The 17,250-nt window shown below is 39.8% G+C and overlaps 2 protein-coding genes across 2 annotated transcripts in view; one reads left to right on the forward strand and one right to left on the reverse strand.

Moving 5' to 3' along the window:
• Positions 1-2,265, forward strand: part of LOC144981160 (kappaPI-actitoxin-Ael3a-like) — a 2,756-nt gene extending 491 nt beyond the window's left edge. The window contains exon 2 of the mRNA XM_078929315.1: positions 2,050-2,265. Within this exon, the coding sequence (XP_078785441.1) occupies positions 2,050-2,234 (185 nt within the window). The 3' untranslated portion in view covers positions 2,235-2,265. The remainder of the gene's footprint in view (positions 1-2,049) is intronic.
• Positions 2,266-5,144: 2,879 nt separating this feature from the next.
• Positions 5,145-16,820, reverse strand: LOC144981161 (uncharacterized). The gene is made up of 5 exons (XM_078929316.1): positions 16,543-16,820; positions 15,701-15,965; positions 9,969-10,064; positions 9,172-9,410; positions 5,145-6,845 (listed from the first exon to the last, which is right to left on the reverse strand). The coding sequence occupies exons 2-5, from the start codon at positions 15,948-15,950 to the stop codon at positions 6,495-6,497; spliced, it is 936 nt and encodes a 311-aa protein (XP_078785442.1). The 5' UTR covers positions 15,951-15,965; positions 16,543-16,820; the 3' UTR covers positions 5,145-6,494.
• Positions 16,821-17,250: the final 430 nt, after the last annotated feature.

Below are 17,250 nucleotides of genomic sequence, written 5' to 3' on the forward strand. Positions count from 1 at the left end.
AACTTGAAAAAAGCTCTCTACAAAACAACTTTATGTTCTTATTAATCAAACAAAGATCATTCTTCAAAGTTAATGACGTACAAAATAAATCTGAATTTTAAAAATGTATATTGTGTCGTAAAAAATGTGACGATTTTGTTGCTAGTGGTAAGGAGGGGTTTTTTTTTTGTGTGTGTATTTTTTATCTTTGTAAAATTTCGAAAATTTGCACACAAAAAAAAAAAAAAAAAAAAAAAAAAATTCAGATCTTGCAAAAAATTGCAGATTTTGCGGCCGCAATGCAAATCAGTGATATTTTGCGATTTATTGCGGCCGCGTTGCAGCCGAAAGCGATGCATAAAAACTGCCATGCCAGACTTTAGGCAGCGGAGCCATACACCCAAATGGCAGGCAGGGGCATGAGTGCTGGATGATCGGGTGACATCGGTGGATCCAGGTTCTTCTACGTCTACACGCTCCAGGATTGTCCAGCCTTCCTTGGCACTTCTAGGGTGTTACATCAGACTTTTCCTCGTCCTGGATGAATTGCCTGTCTTACTTACTTACTTACTTATCCGAACCAGCGACCACCTGAGCTCTAGCCCTTCGGTCTTGTGCCATGACGTAGAAGTTAGACGTCTTTTGTAGTTATACCAGGTGACTATAAAGTGTGTTTACTTACTTACTTATTTACTTACTTACTTATCCGAACCAGCGACCACCTGAGCTCTAGCCCTTCAGTCTTGTGCCATGACGTAGAAGTTAGACGTCTTTTGTAGTTGTTCCAGGTGACTATAAAGTGTGTGACTGATGCTTGGATTTGGTGGGAGGAATGTGCATCTCAGGTCTTTTACTTACTTACTTACTTATCCGAACCAGCGACCACCTGAGCTCTAGCCCTTCGGTCTTGTGCCATGACGTAGAAGTTAGACGTCTTTTGTAGTTGTTCCAGGTGACTATAAAGTGTGTTACTGATGCTTGGATTTGGTGGGAGGAATGTGCATCTCAGGTCTTTTACTTACTTACTTACTTACTTATCCGAACCAGCGACCACCTGAGCTCTAGCCCTTCGGTCTTGTGCCATGACGTAGAAGTTGGACGTCTTTTGTAGTTGTTCCAGGTGACTATAAAGTGTGTTACTGATGCTTGGATTTGGTGGGAGGAATGTGCATCTCAGGTCTTTTACTTACTTATCCGAACCAGCGACCACCTGAGCTCTAGCCCTTCGGTCTTGTGCCATGACGTAGAAGTTAGACGTCTTTTGTAGTTATACCAGGTGACTATAAAGTGTGTTTACTTACTTACTTATTTACTTACTTACTTATCCGAACCAGCGACCACCTGAGCTCTAGCCCTTCGGTCTTGTGCCATGACGTAGAAGTTAGACGTCTTTTGTAGTTGTTCCAGGTGACTATAAAGTGTGTGACTGATGCTTGGATTTGGTGGGAGGAATGTGCATCTCAGGTCTTTTACTTACTTACTTACTTATCCGAACCAGCCACCACCTGAGCTCTAGCCCTTCGGTCTTGTGCCATGACGTAGAAGTTAGACGTCTTTTGTAGTTGTTCTAGGTGACTATAAAGTGTGTTACTGATGCTTGGATTTGGTGGGAGGAATGTGCATCTCGGATTGCCTGTCAATATCAAGGCTATCGAGCCCCATAATCTACCCGTTAGCTTAGACATAAGGATAATAATATAGTCAGACTATAAACGTTCAAGGTTACACATAGTAGTAGCAGTGGTAGTTTATTATTTCATAAATATGATATCTCGTCTGCCATCCATCAAAAAGTCCAATAACTTTTCTCCACCAAGCTGTACTCTTGTGGGACAGCGTGGCTCAGCGGTACCGAGTTCGTTCACCCGCCGCTGCGATGTGTGGCCTTGAGCAAGTCACCTCGCCCTAGCTTAATTTGCGGCGCTGCACTGCGGATGACGCCTGGTTTATTCCAGTCTTCCCTTGGAATAGACCCTAGAGAAACAAAAATCCCCTATGGAATGAATAAAGGGAAATTTTTTAAAAATTTATTTATTATAATTCCCCCTCTCGCCATTTTGTTCTTTTCAGATGCATGCGTCCTTCCGGAACCAGGCTACGAGATGTGTATGGCAGATTTCCGAATGTATTACTATAATCAAACATCAGAAACATGCATGTATCATGAGGGTTGTTGGCTCGGCAATAACCATTACGACACTCTGGAAGAATGCGAACATGCGTGTATTTATAGCTCGCCCGACATTGAGAAGTAACTCTAAATAAAAACCTTTTCTTTAACAGCAATATATTTGTTCATGTTATATTTCTACTGATCTAATGAATAAGGAGGTAACTTTTAAAACTTGCCAAATTGCATTTACATCATTCACAGAAAACAGCTATTTTTTGTTATCTATATTTAGTAACATAAAGAAAAATGTTTTTGTCTTGTTTGCCTCAACGAACAATACCTTGAGTGTGTTTTGAAACTTCAAATTTCTTTGTTTTTGTTTGTTTTTAAGGGTTTTACGGCGCTTGTAACACATTTAGGTCATACCAGCGCCAGTAAAAAGGGAGAATATGGAATAGTAAAAAGTTCTAGAATTACAGTTAAAGCATCCAAGAAAAGGTAAGACAAAGGGGAATGGTACAAATAGGGAATTGGTGTAGATTCCAAGAGAACACCATCAATGTACTTACAGTTTGAGATCACCTAAAAGTCTCATCTTGACACGAACTGGCACACACTCGAATGCTTACACTATTCATTCAAAACAACAAATATAATACATAAGTCAATAACAGAGAGATGATTTACAAGGGAAAATAATATCATCTCCCAAAACAATAACTATACATTTGAGTGTTTCTCTCTCAGCCAGGGCCAGGACAAAACCAAGTAACCTCATTCCAATACAAAGACAGAAAGCATGTTGGAAAACAGACATAGGGGGATAGAAGACACAGTATGCACCTCCCTGCCCACTATGGGAGGTCAGGAACCCCGCCCAGACGCTCTGCCTGTCGAGGTCAGCAAGGAATTATCGGAATGTGCGGCTATGTGGTCTAGTGGTATGACACTCACTTTCGGATTGGAAGGTCCTGGATTCGTGCCTCACGTTCGGCGCATAGTTGAGTCCTTGGAAAAGGCTCTTTACTCACATTCTCTCACCGTACTCAGGTGTAAAATGACAAGACTGGCCGTTAACAGCGTTGTCTTTGTCCGAAAAATTGTAATATAGATAGTTCGAAGATGACGTCACTCATGTGTTTGTTATTGTTTTTTGCCATCCGCGTTTATGAGTAATGCTCACTGAACTGTATTAATCTGACTATAAACGTTCATGGATACACACAGTTTTGTGTGTTGGTCCATTATACTTCCGGATGGCACTGTTATGGGCTTCTGAGCCAAGCGCATACTATCTATAGCCTAACAGGCGTCATGTCCCGTCCTACATGTTAAATGTTGCTGTTGACCAGGGACCCCTTGTAAAGCGCTTTCAGCACATTTAGTGGATATTGCGCTATATAAAGCTCAGTTTAATTTAATTTAATTTTAAAATGTTCTTCAGCTTCTAACTTATCATCATTCACAGAAAACGGCTATTTTTTTGGTCATCTATATTTAGTGACATAAAGAGAAAAAAATTTTTTGGCTTGTATGCTTCATCGAACAATACTTTGAGTGTGTTTTGAAGATTAAAATTTCTTTGTTTTTAAGGTTTTACGGCGCTTGCAACACATTCTGGTCCTTGTTATTGTTTTTTTTGCCATCCGCATTTATGAATACTTCTCACTTAACTGTATTATCCAGACTATAAAAGGTCAAGGTTACCCAGAGTTTTGTGTGTCGGTCCGTTATACTTCCGGATGGCAATGTTGTGAGCTTTTTATGTTTTTGTTTTTAAGAGTTTTACGGCGCTTGCAACACATTAAAAGTCATATCAGCGCCAGTAAAAAGGAAGAAAATTGGATAGTAAAAGTTCTAGAATTACAATTATAACACCCAAGAAAAGGTAATACAAAGGGTAATTGGTTCAAATAGGGAACAGATGTAGATTCCAAGAGCACACTATCAAAGTACTTAGTTAGACCTAAAAGTCTCATCCAGACACAATCACAGGTCTCAACTAAGAGGGACACACTCAAATGTTTACAAATCATATATAATATGTAAACAAAAAATACAGTGTATAACAGAGGGATGATTTACAAGGGAAAAAAATATCATCCCCCAATACTCTTAACTAAAAATTTGACTGTCTCCCTCCGAGCCAGGGTATCTGGCCAGGGCCAGGACAAAACCAAGCAATCTCATCCCAAGACAAAGACAGAAAGCAAGTTGGAAAACAGATATAAGGGGGTAGAAGACACAGTTGTACCACCCTGCCCACTATGGGAGGTCAGGATCCCCACCCAGTGAGCTTTTTAGCCAAGCGCATACTATCTATAGATTAGATAATATAATCAGAGGAGAGAGAACAAGCCTCGCTCAGTGCATAGTTGGGTCCTTTGAAAAGGCTCTTGATTCACATTCTCTTATCATACTCAGGTGTAAAATGAGTACTGGCGGTTAATAGCGTCATGTCTCGTTCTACATGTTATTTGATGCTGTTTGATGGGGATCCTTTGTAAAAGCGATTTAAGCAAGTTTTATGGATATTGCAATGCACTGTATAAAAAGCTCAATTTTTTTTTTTTTTAATAATTACCTCACAGCCATTATGCCCATGAAGCCGGAGTTTATCTCGATATTTCTGTATAATGACCTGGGCAATAGTAATTGGTTGCTACTCTTTGGATAGGACACTATTCTATCGCAAAATTTTGAGATTTTTATATAGGGCAATATCCAATAAACATGCTCAAAGCGCTTTACAAAGGGTCGCTGGCCAACAACAACAGGTAACAGGTAAAATGAGACATGACGCCTGTTAGGCGATAATACAAGTTCTTCCCCGACATACACAGAGACAACACTTTTAGAGACCAGGTACTGATTTTATACCTGAGTATAGTGAGAGAATGTGAGTAAACAGCCTTTTCCAAGGACTAAACTATTTGGCTGTTAAACACACATGACAACCCCCTCTCCTGTTACAATACAAAACAGAAACAAATAAAAAAATTAAATTAAAATTTAAAAAAGGCAAAACACTTGAAAGGGTCATTCACATTAATCAAGTGGTGAAACATCTTTTTAATGAAAGAAAAATAATCGTGGTTGTGTCCCTTGTCTACTTGACAACGACAAGAACAGTAACAGTTATCCCTCTTGTATTTGACAATTAATTAGTCACAAATCAACGGATCTCATTCCTCCGATAATAAACAATTATTGGTCAAAGGTGATATAATGATGTCCACAGGAACCACCCATGTTGTCACAGTGAGATCCTGTCATCGCCTAGGCATTCCATGAAGGAATATAGCTAATTCATCAAACAGGATAGTATGTCTGATGTCCACAGGAATCACCCATGTTGTCACAGTGAGATCCTGTCGTCGCCTAGGCATTCCATGAAGGAATACAGCTAATTCATCAAACAGGATAGTATGTCCGATGTCCACAGGAATCACCCATGTTGTCACAATGAGATCCTGTCGCCTTGGCATTCCATGAAGGAATATAGCTAATCCATCAAACAGGATAGTATGTCCAATGTCCACAGGAATCACCCATATTGTCACAGTAAGATCCTGTCGCCTTGGAATTCCATGAAGGAATATAGCTAATCCATCAAACAGGATAGTATGTCTGATGTCCACAGGAATCACCCATGTTGTCCAAGTGTAAGCCCATAAAAAATGCATTTTGCATTCTGTCTGCTTACAATTGATTCAATAAAATATTTTTAAAAAAGCTTTTATATAGTGCAATATCCACTGAACATGCTCAAAGCACTTTACAATGGGTCCCTGGCCAACAGCAACATTTAACATGTAGGACAGGACATGAAGCCTTTTAGCTGATATTACAATTTTTCAGACAGAGACAACGCTGTTAACGACTGGGTACTCATTTTACACCAGAGTATGGTGAGAGAATGTGAGTAAAGTGAATGTGAGCCTTTTCCAAGGACTCAAAATTATGCACCGAGCGAGGCTCGAACCCAGGACTTCCGATTCAAAAGTGAGTGTCATACCACTAGACCACATAGCTGCACAATAGAAGGGACTGTTAGATCTGGTGGAAAGCGCATTGAGATATACTTGCGTCTTATCCTAAAATTAGCAAGCAATATTTACTGTCCGAGTATAACGTCATAGAATCCGCAATGAACTTTTGTTCCACAGATAGTACGAAGATGACGTCACTCAGGTCTTTGTTATTGTTTTTTGCCGTCCGCGTTTATGAGTAATGCTCACTGAACTGTATTAACCGGACTATAAACGTTCATGGATACACACAGTTTTGTGTGTTGGTCCGTTATACTTCCGGATGGCAATGTTATGAGCTTCTTAGCCAAGCGCATACTATCTATAGGCTATGTGGATGACGACTATACCCTGGTCCAGGGCCACAAAAGCTATGAGTTTAAATGATCAATTTTAGAGACTTGATCTGTATCCACTACACCGCGTGGTAATATATCTTGGAGAGGAATACTAGAGAAATGTTGTCGCAGGTGGTCTAAACCTCGTTTGGTTGCTACGTGTTGCTGTCGTTCATCACGCAGTTCAAGGGTCAAATCTCTTACGACTTCCTGCAAGTCTTTAATTTCTGTTTCGTATTTCGTTTGAAGATTTCTCTGTATCAAGGTTGTTTCTCGAAGAAGATTTTGATTGGCTTCTGCCACGCTGGTTTCCAGTTTTTGACAACGTAATCTTTCTGTGTCTAGCTGGATTCTGGCTTCTTTTGCTTCGTTCAAGGATCTAGTCTGTGAAAAAAAAAATGCAATAAGATGGTGATAACAATGTTAAAAAAATTTAATAAAAAAATTGAGCTTTCATATAGCGCAATGTCCACTGAGCTTGCTCAAAGCACTTTTACAAATGGTCCCTGGCCAACAGTAACATGTAGGATGAGACATGACACCTGTTAGGCAATATTACAATTATTTCCTACAGGGACAACACTGTTAACGGACAAGTACTCATTATACACCTGAGTAAGGTGAGAGAATGTCAGCAAAGAGCCTTTTCCAAGAACTGAACTATGCGCCGCTCAGAGCTGGGATCAAACCCAGGACCTTCCGATCTGAAGGCGAGAGTCATACCATACGACTAGACCACATAGCTAGCTCCTTATAAAATATTAATGGAGCAAACCAACAAGTAGATTTACAGTGAAAAATATTTTTGTTCTTTTTTTCTTTCAAAATAAATTTTGAACAGATAAGTATGGCAATTTTATGGGTTATAATATGCCACTCAGCTTTAAAATAAATAAAATTCCCTTTAGTCATCCCATAGGGGAAATTTGTTTCTAGGGTCTATTCCAAAGGAAGACTGGAATAACCCAGGTGTCAGCCGCAGTGAGTGCCGCTAATTGAGCTAAGGTGAGGTGACTTGCTCAAGGCCATACAGTGCAGCAGTGGGTGATTGAACTCGATACCTTTCGGGTATGAAGCAAAGAACGTACCACTGAGCCACGCTGCCCCTTTGGACTGGAAGGTTCCTGAGCAAGTCCCATTCCGGCTGGCACTAACTTGAGTTCTTTGAAAAAGCTCTTTTCTCACAGTCTTCAGCACTAAACTCAGGTATAGAATGAGTATCTCACAGGCAATAGCTTTCTCTTTGTTCAAAAAAAAAAGTGTCAGCTTTCAGGCTTTGTTTTTGTCCTACAAGTTAAGTGTTGCTGTTGGCTTGTAACCCCTAGTAAAACACTATGAGTGCACATTTTATGGATATTGTGCTATAAGAAAGCTCATTTTTTAATTCTAATTTTTTTTTTCTCATTCTTATGACTTATAAAATAACGTTAAAACAACTAATCAACAGTAAAAGTAAAACATTGTACATACACCATTATATTAGAGATCTTGGCAGCTTCTAATTCAAATGGTGCTCACACTACTATGATATGAAAATCGACCCATTCTGCAGCAGCTTCTAATGGTGCTCACACTACCATGTTATGATGACCGACCCAATCTGCAGCAGCTTCTAATGGTACTCACACTACTATGTTATGACAATTGACCCAATCAGCAAATTCTTTACCGCACTCGTGCACCATCGCAAACCCGCCTGGAAACTTCGTCATAACACACCGTTCAACTAGATACTCTGCGATTTCAGGTTCGTTCCCACATCGAGTACATGAGATCTTGGCAAAACTGGCAGTGCAATGAGTTGATGGAATAACAAATCAATGTGGAATTCAGTACTGGAGCTATACTTGAGCTTTTATATATCCACTTAATGTGCTCAAAGCGCTTTACAAGGGGTCCCTGACGAACAGCAACACGTAACATACAGAACGAGACATAACACCTGTCAGGCGATATTAAATTTTTTTTCCCGACAGAGACAACACTGTTAACGGCCAGGTACTCATTTTACACCTGAGTATGCGGTGAGAGAATGAGAGTAAAAAGCCTTTTCCAAGGACTCAACTATGCACTGAAGTTGGTTCGAACTCAGGACCTTCTGATCCGAAAGCGAGTTTCATACCACAAGACCACAAAGCCGCAAAACAGTTCATGATTATCATTAAGTTCCCAACAAGCATAGACTTACTAGATAACAAAGTAACAAAGAACAGGACGTAATATCAGAATCATGCACAATGAAACTCGCGTCAGCCATATCGGTGAGTGACTAATGACCCTGTGTTTGCCTTCGGTCGCTTAAATGACCTAAATAGTGTCGAAAGTGCCGTTAAACACCTAAAAACAAAAACAAGTGCTTGCCTTAATTATTTCTAGCCATCCTTAAGAGCCATTAGGCCCATGAAGCCAGAGTTTATTCCAGATTCTGTGGTGTTAAACTGACAATAGCAATTGCTGGCTACTCTTTGGATAGGTAATTTGTCTATTGCAAAGTACTTTCTCCCAGATGTAACAGACCCAGCTACCCAATCACTCGACGTCACCTGGGATCCATCTTGGGTCCGTGAAGCAAGTGCTCTACCAACCAAGCTATTATGTCCCCCAATTATTAGATTACATCTCAATTATCCATTCAATTAGCATTGTAAGTTTTCATTGTATAATAAAAACAAAGTTTAATATGTAACCCAATCAAGATTCGTCACCTCACCTTTTCACTTTCTATATCATGCCACATGTTAGTAAGTGCAGCCAGCTTAACCTCAAGAACGGCCATATCCTTTTGCAAACTGTCCCTATGAATCACCAACCTCTGGTTTGACTTAGTGACTTCAGCCACCATTCGTCGAAGACCTTCAAGTTCTTTTCTTTGTTGAGTGACTTTGTTCTCAAGAGCATCCTTGTGTGCAGTATTCTCTCTAAGAGACACTTCTAGCTTTCTAATTTCACCTAAAAGAAAAAATGGAAATTAAATAAAATAAACAAAAAATTGGATTAAATTCAACTTTAGTTTCTTACTCTTACTTTTTCAACTAGTGCAATATCCACTTAACGTGCTCAAAGTGCTTTACAAGGGGTCAGCAACATTTCACATGTAGGACAGGACATGACGGACAAAGATAACGCTGTTATCAACCAGGTACTCATTTTACACCTGGGTACGGTGATAGAATGTGAGTAAAAAGCCGTCTCCAAGGACTCGACTATACGTCAAGCAAGCGAGGCTCAAACCCAGGACCTTCCGATCTCAAAGCGAGTGTCATACCACTAGCCCACATAGCCACACAACCTTGTACTTGTAGGACATTACATATGTACTTTGCATTTTGAGAAAGGTGAAAATTGAAAAAATGCTTGCAGTGCAGATGACAATAACAACAACAACAACAACAACAAAATGGATGAAAATGAAAATATTATTATTATAACAGAAATTCGAAAAAAAAATAATACAAAACATCAAACAAAAACAAACCAATTAAATAAATAATTAGAGTAGAGCAAAACCTTTTGCAGCTTTGTACACATTCCTTAGTGTGTCGAGCTCTTCTGTGTTCCAAATGCTTGACTTTCTTGGATCAATGTATTTCAGCTTTTGCTCCTCTGGAAGAAGATTAAAAAAAAAAAAGATCACTCACTTAACGTTTTTAAATTCCACCCGGAGATAATGCAATAGGCTTCAACAGTCGTGACATCACTTCCCTCGTAATGACACATAGTAACTTTGTAACTGGTTTAAAACTATCGAAACAATGGCGGACACCCTTATTGAATACTTCTCTGATAAGCATAAAAGTGTATCCAGAGGAGAAAAACATTATAAATCTGATCATGTTTTGACTTTAATACATTCTGGTCACATGACATGTGAAAAAGCTCAAGCCAGCATGAAGAATAAAAAGTACCAATTTTCTTTGTTTAGAACCAGGCTGCTGGTTACCCGGCAGATGTGACATCAGACTATTGAATCGTATTCTCACCAGACTGCCTCATGTCAACCATATAGAGACAACTATGAATTTGTTTATATGAATGTATGCCTTTTTTTTTTTTTTTCAGAATATAAAAAATTTTAAGTCTTTTATTTGTCATAATAAATCATTGATCTGACATGGACTGAGGTATTGGTCCCAGCTGGTAGATTTCTCTTTCACTTTCAAAAGGATGAAGTAATGAAAACATAGATAGTAATTTTGGCAATAAAATTTAAATAGGGCCTTTAAAAATAAACTGAATCGGTGGAGCGTTGATTTCACATCAAAACAGATGGTGGTGGTGATAATGAAACATGGGTAGTGGTTGTAGTAGTCTTGGTAGTGATGGTGATGTGCTGGTTGTTGTAGTGGTGGTGGTGGTGGTGGTTGTAGTAGTAGTGGTAGCAATGATGATGATGTGGTGGTTGTTGTAATAGCAATGGTAATGACGATGATGTGGTAGTGGTTGTTGTAGTTGTAGTGGTAGTGATGATGATCTGGTGGTGGTGGTTGTAGTAGTAGTGGCAGTGGTAGTGATGATGTGTTTGTGGTTGTTGTTGTAGTAGTAAGTAGTAGTGGTAGTAATGATGTGGTTGTGGTTGTTGTTGTAGTAGTGATATAGACCTGTAAATGAGCTCTATAAAAATTGACTGAAACTGAAACTCTTCGTACCCCGTGTGGTGTCCGGGGTCCCTCAACTGAGAGGGTCAAGAATAGCCCAACGCCAAGCCAGCGTGTCGTAAAAGGCGACTAATGGTGTGTGATTCCTCCATCTTTGAGTCACCTGGTCCTCCAGGTTGGGGGTTGGCAAAGGGTTAACACCCCTTTCCGTTAAACTTTAACCGTTACAGAAACACAGACAGACAAACCAAATCCTTTTTTTAGCTTGGGCGACCGAAGAGTTTCTGGAATATCAGAATTTATGAAGGACAACAGACAAAGCCCAAAGGACTCTGCTGACCCGATGACGTCTTCGCCAAACAAGCAGCTTCGAATTGCGTCGTGGAACGTTCGCACCATGTATGAAGCAGGAAAAAGCTCTCAAGTTGTGACTGAGATGAGAAGATACAGGCTGCATATACTTGGAGTAAGCGAAACCCACTGGATACAATCCGGACAGAAACACCTCAAGTCTGGGGAGAAGATTTTATATTCAGGGAGAGGGGACGGGATTCATACACAGGGAGTAGGAATAATTCTAAGCAAGTTTGCCCAGAAGTCACTGAGAGGATGGGAACAATGCGGAGAAAGGATCATCATGGCGTCCTTTACAACACGGAGTAAGAAGATCAGCATGAACATTGTACAGATCTATGCCCCAACAAATGATGCAACAGATGAGGACAAAGATACATTTTATGGTCTGCTACAACAAGTCATTGACAAGTTGCCAAGGAAAGACATCAACATATTGATGGGAGATGCTAATGCAAAAGTGGGACAGGATAACGTAGGCTATGAAGGTATCATGGGACGTCATGGCATGGGAGAAATGAATGATAATGGTGAGAGATTTGCAAATTTCTGTGCATTCAACAGTTTGGTGATTGGAGGATCAGTGTTCCCCCATAAGAGGATCCACAAAGCAACTTGGGTCTCACCAGATGGTATGACAGAGAATCAGATTGATCATTTTTGTATCTCTCGTAGATTCAGACGTTCATTGGAAGATGTGACAGTACGGAGAGGGGCAGATGTTGGATCAGACCACCACCTGCTATTGGCAAAGCTTAAGCTCCGACTCAGAAAACACGGGGCCAGATCACATACAAGAAGAAAATTCGAGGTGAATGCACTTGATGGGGAAAAGAATGAGGAATTCAAACTACAATTGAGTAATAGATTCCAACCTCTTACTGAGCTCGAGGAGGACATAGATGTAGAGTCACATTGGGCAAAGATCAAGGAAGTCTACATAACAACTTGCCACGAGGTATTGGGGGTAAAGAAATCGGAACATAAAGAATGGATAAGTCCAACCACCTTGGACCTTATTGAAAAGAGGAGAACAAGGAAGGAACAAGTGAATGCAAGCCGAACAAGGGCTTCAAGACTGGATGCACAAGAGCAGTATCGAGCCATAGCTAAGGAAGTCAAAAGATCTGTGAAGAAAGACAAGGAAGCATTCATGAACAGACTTGCAGAGAAAGCAGAAGCAGCAGCGACTGGAGGACACATGAGGATCCTTTATCAAACTACCAAGACACTTGCTGGAAAATATGGGAAACCAGAGGTATCAGTCAAAGACAAAGATGGGAAAACTATTTTTGGAAAAGAGGCTCAATCTGAACGATGGAGGGAACATTTCAACTGCCTTCTGAACAGACCACCACCAGACAACCAGCCAGAAATTTTGCCTGCAAGGAATGAGCTACCAATTAGCTGTGATCCACCATCGATAGCAGAGATTGTGGGTGCCATTAACAAGATGAAAAGGGGGAAAGCTGCTGGACCAGACCAGATTCCACCGGAGGCTCTAAAAGTTGATGCGGAAAGAAATGCTGAGGCCCTGCACCCACTATTTGAGAGAATCTGGAATGACGGGATATTCCCAAAGGATTGGAAGGAAGGACATCTTATCAAGCTTCCAAAGAAAGGGGACCTCAGTAATTGTAATAATTATCGAGGCATCACTCTTCTTTCTATCCCAGGAAAGGTTTTCAACCGTATTATTTTAGAGAGAATTAAGAATGCAACAGATGCTAAACTGCGGGACGAACAGGCAGGTTTTCGAAAAAACCGTTCAACCACCGACCAGATTGCCTCTCTGCGAGTCATAGTGGAACAGTCTATAGAATGGAACTCTCCTCTTATTGTCAACTTTCTGGATTACGAGAAGGCTTTCGACAGTATTGACAGAGCAACATTGTGGAAAATTCTGGCACATTATGGACTCCCTGAAAAGATAGTAAACCTCATTAAGGAAATGTATGAAGGATCAAGTTGCAGGGTTGTACATGAAGATCAGCTTACTGACAGCTTTGAAATTAAGACTGGTGTCAAGCAGGGATGCTTGCTCTCTCCATTCCTGTTCATCCTTGCCATTGATTGGCTAATGAAGGAAACCTCCAAAGGGAGAAGAAATGGGATACAGTGGACCCCCTGGACACAGTTGGATGATCTGGATTTTGCAGATGATCTGGCTCTTTTGTCCCACACCCAGGACCAGATGCAAGCAAAAACCACAATTATAAACAGCCTCTCGGAATCAATTGGTCTAAGAATTCACCCTGCAAAGTCAAAGGTCTTGAGGATAGGTACGCGTCAAAGGGAGCAGATCAAAGTTAAAGATCAGGAACTCGAAGATATAGACACTTTCTGCTATCTCGGAAGTATAATTGACAAGGATGGAGGCACGGAAGCAGAGGTGAAAGCACGAATAGGAAAGGCACAGGCTGCATTCACATCTTTGAACAGAGTTTGGAGAACTAAAGATATCTCCCTTCAACTAAAGCTAAGACTTTTCAACTCAAACGTGAAGTCTGTCCTACTGTATGGATGTGAAACTTGGAACGCATCACAGGCATGTATAAGGAGGGTACAGATTTTCGTAAACAGGTGCATGCGTAAGCTACTCAGAATAAAATGGATGGATAGAATAAAAAATGAAGAAGTATGGAAAAGAACACAACAGAAACCAGTGGGAGAGGATATAGGAAGAAGACGATGGAGATGGATTGGACACACGCTTAGAAAGAATGACTCAACTATAACAAAGAAAGTATTGGACTGGAACCCTCAGGGCAGAAGATCAAGGGAAGGCCACGAGGAACATGGAGAAGAATTAAAGAAGCTGATATACAGAGAAGTGGTAAGACCTGGAATGAGATAAAAAAGTTGGCTCAGGATAGAGAAGGATGGAAACTGTTTGTCTGTGGCCTATACCCTGACCCAGGGTGAAAAAGGCAATGATGATGAAACTCTTCGTAATTCGTCGTAGCGGTAAAATCCAAAGAATCAAAATGAAAGGTAAACAGCAAGCTCACTTGAGCAAAGCAATGGCAGAAAACTAAATTTCGAGGGAATTAATTAGGCTACTTACCATTGTTCCTTGTAATTAGGTACCCAATCAGTGAAGAAACTTAGAAACGGTCAACCAGTTTGTTTACAACATGAGGTAATCGAGATGTGCTTGTAGCAATCATTTAACTTTCGATTTGAAGGTGTCTACATAACGAACTTCCGGTGTTTCGAATTTTTCTTTCTCATACTTTTCCTGTCCTTCAAGTAAATGTGGTCAATTTTGGCTAAGACGAAACAGTGAAATTTATCGCTCGGCGGCTCAGTTAAAATTGGCTACGACAGGTTTCGAAAGTGAAAAAATAATTTCACGAAGGCTGTGTGAAAATACACTGGGGTGTGTTCAGACACGGCAATTCTAAAAAGCGTCGCTTAGCCTTGGCAATATATATATCCATCATTAATATAAACGGCCCATGAGCTATGCGTGGGGCTGTGGAACATTCCTAGTTAACTTTACAGTCAATCGACTACGATTCGTGAATTCTTTCTTTATTCATTTCTTTCTTCCCTTTTTAAAAATATTTGAATTTGACGAATTGACTGATTTCAGTTAATTGACTGAGAATTTACAGGTCTAGTGATAGTGATGATGATGTGATAGTGGTGGTTGTAGTAGTATTGAGAGCAATACAACATTACCGGAATTTGACAAAAGTTGCCCTTAACTCACTCAATCCTAGAGATGTTTGCTGTTTTTTCAAAATTGGAAAAAATGTATTAGAAATGAGCATGTGCATAGACAGTTTTATTCAACTATCATTAACATGTAAAAATTAAAAACATTAGCTTTGATACTACGTCTATAATTTGTCTCAGAAAAATGTAAAAAATATACATGGGATAAAAGTAAGCCCGGGTATACTACGGATATATAGTCGGTGTTAGGGGGTTGAGTGAGTTAACCCCAAATTTTTTTCGCCATACCAAATTTTTTTCCAGTGAAACTTGAGTTTTGGCATCATTGTAGGTCTTAAGTACCTATTTGCTTTTTAAAAATCATGATTTAAATAAAAATTAAACATTAAGACAGACATTTTCCAGGGTTTCATCACGCTTAATACACTTTACAATAATTGATTTGGTCCTCAACAAGCCGCATGACACCAAATTTCAATTTCATAAAGTACAAAAGTCACTAGTAAAATTCACTTGGCACTCCCAATTTATTCTCAATAGCCAAGTATATATTCAATTGCAATTATGTAATTAATGTATTACCCAAGGACACAAAGTGAAACAAACCAATTCTCTCTTTGTTCTCTTCCAGAGTCTTTGTCTCGGCTTCCACAACTCTCTGATGAACTCGCTCAAAAACTTCTTTCACAGAGAGAGGATCAAGAATCGGCACTCTTTTGATGATGCTTGGATCTGTCTTGTGGCCATCCCTGCCTTCTCTGACAATATCATCAAAGCTATAAATTGGTGCAAATAACTCCTTTACCCAGTCTCCAGGTGCTCTATCTTCACTGATTTGGTTTGTGTTTCCCTCCATTTCTAATTGTTGAGTCTAGAAAAGAATATATGGTATAGATGATGAGAAAGACAAAATCGTTGATTAATTGGAAAGCCATATAGAAATTAAAATGAAAATGAAAATGAGTTAAAACTCTTCAACTTCAAAAGTCAAAGTAACTGTGGTATAAATAAAAAGCGTTCTAACAACATAACATGATGTCCAAATAAAAATAAAATCAGGACAAAATTAAATAATTTAAAAATTACATATTCTAATAGAGTAGAGTGAGACAGGCAACAATCCTTTTCTACAATCCAAAGTAGGGGTATGAACTAAGTCAGTGTAATATGGGCAAAAATAGAATTTCTACTGAACTCTTTTTCTATTTCTTTATCAGTTCCACCCTCTGCTGCCCGCATTGTGTCGTCCTCCCCTCTATGCGCAAGTACTCAACAAATAACATTGGAGTTCGAGTCCGATTAGCCACGGGAGACTATTCAGACTCGAGTCCGAATTGCCACTTCGCTCATCAATATGAACATCACCAAGAATGTGCATCCACACATCCATTATCATTTTGGCTCGGTAACTCATTTCATAAAAAGAATCTAAGAAGAACAAGACTTACCTCTTACTTTGTTGAGTGCGGAGAAAGCATGTCAAGACAGAGAATCAGTCAGCAGAGGAGGATGAAGCTGGGGTCTTTTCTTCAGACTGGGGGCTATTTCCTGGTACCGAATTAAAATAGACACCTCGGAAACACCATGCCCGGTGATACTGATGATAAATAGTTGAGCTACAAAAAAAGTTGTAAATAAATTTGAAGGAAGAAGAAAATTGTTTTTGTTTTACTTTGGAGCGTCTCTGGCGACGACGAAAATGGAAGAAAGATAACTCTGGATTGTCAAATCAAGAATTATCTTTCTTGCATTTTCAGTCTGAGTGATGAGCGATGGCAACAGTTGATATTTTGCCATTATGAATACTTGGTACTTAAATCTTGATGTGGGGCTGGATTGGCCATACCCTCAAGAAGCCTGCAAGCAACATCACGCAGCCAGACAAACCTGGGCCCGTTTAAAGAAGACCTAAAAAAACCGAGTCAGATGGAAGAGTACTGTTGAGGCCCTATGTTCCACAAGGAATCAAGATGCTTAAGTTAAGTAAGTCAAGTAAATCTTGATGCCATTGATCAATGAAGTGTGTAATGCGTACCTCATTGACATCCCCTTGCTCTTATTTTTAGACCATCAGAGAGGCGTAATTTCGCACTATACCCTCTTCAACAGACCATAAACGTTAAAGGTTACACACAAATATGAGAGGATTATTTTTT

This window comes from Berghia stephanieae, chromosome 10 (assembly GCF_034508935.2).
Source record: "Berghia stephanieae isolate SIO BIC M18660-M18661 chromosome 10, UCSD_Bste_1.3, whole genome shotgun sequence".
In the NCBI taxonomy this organism is placed as follows: Eukaryota; Metazoa; Mollusca; class Gastropoda; order Nudibranchia; family Aeolidiidae; genus Berghia; species Berghia stephanieae.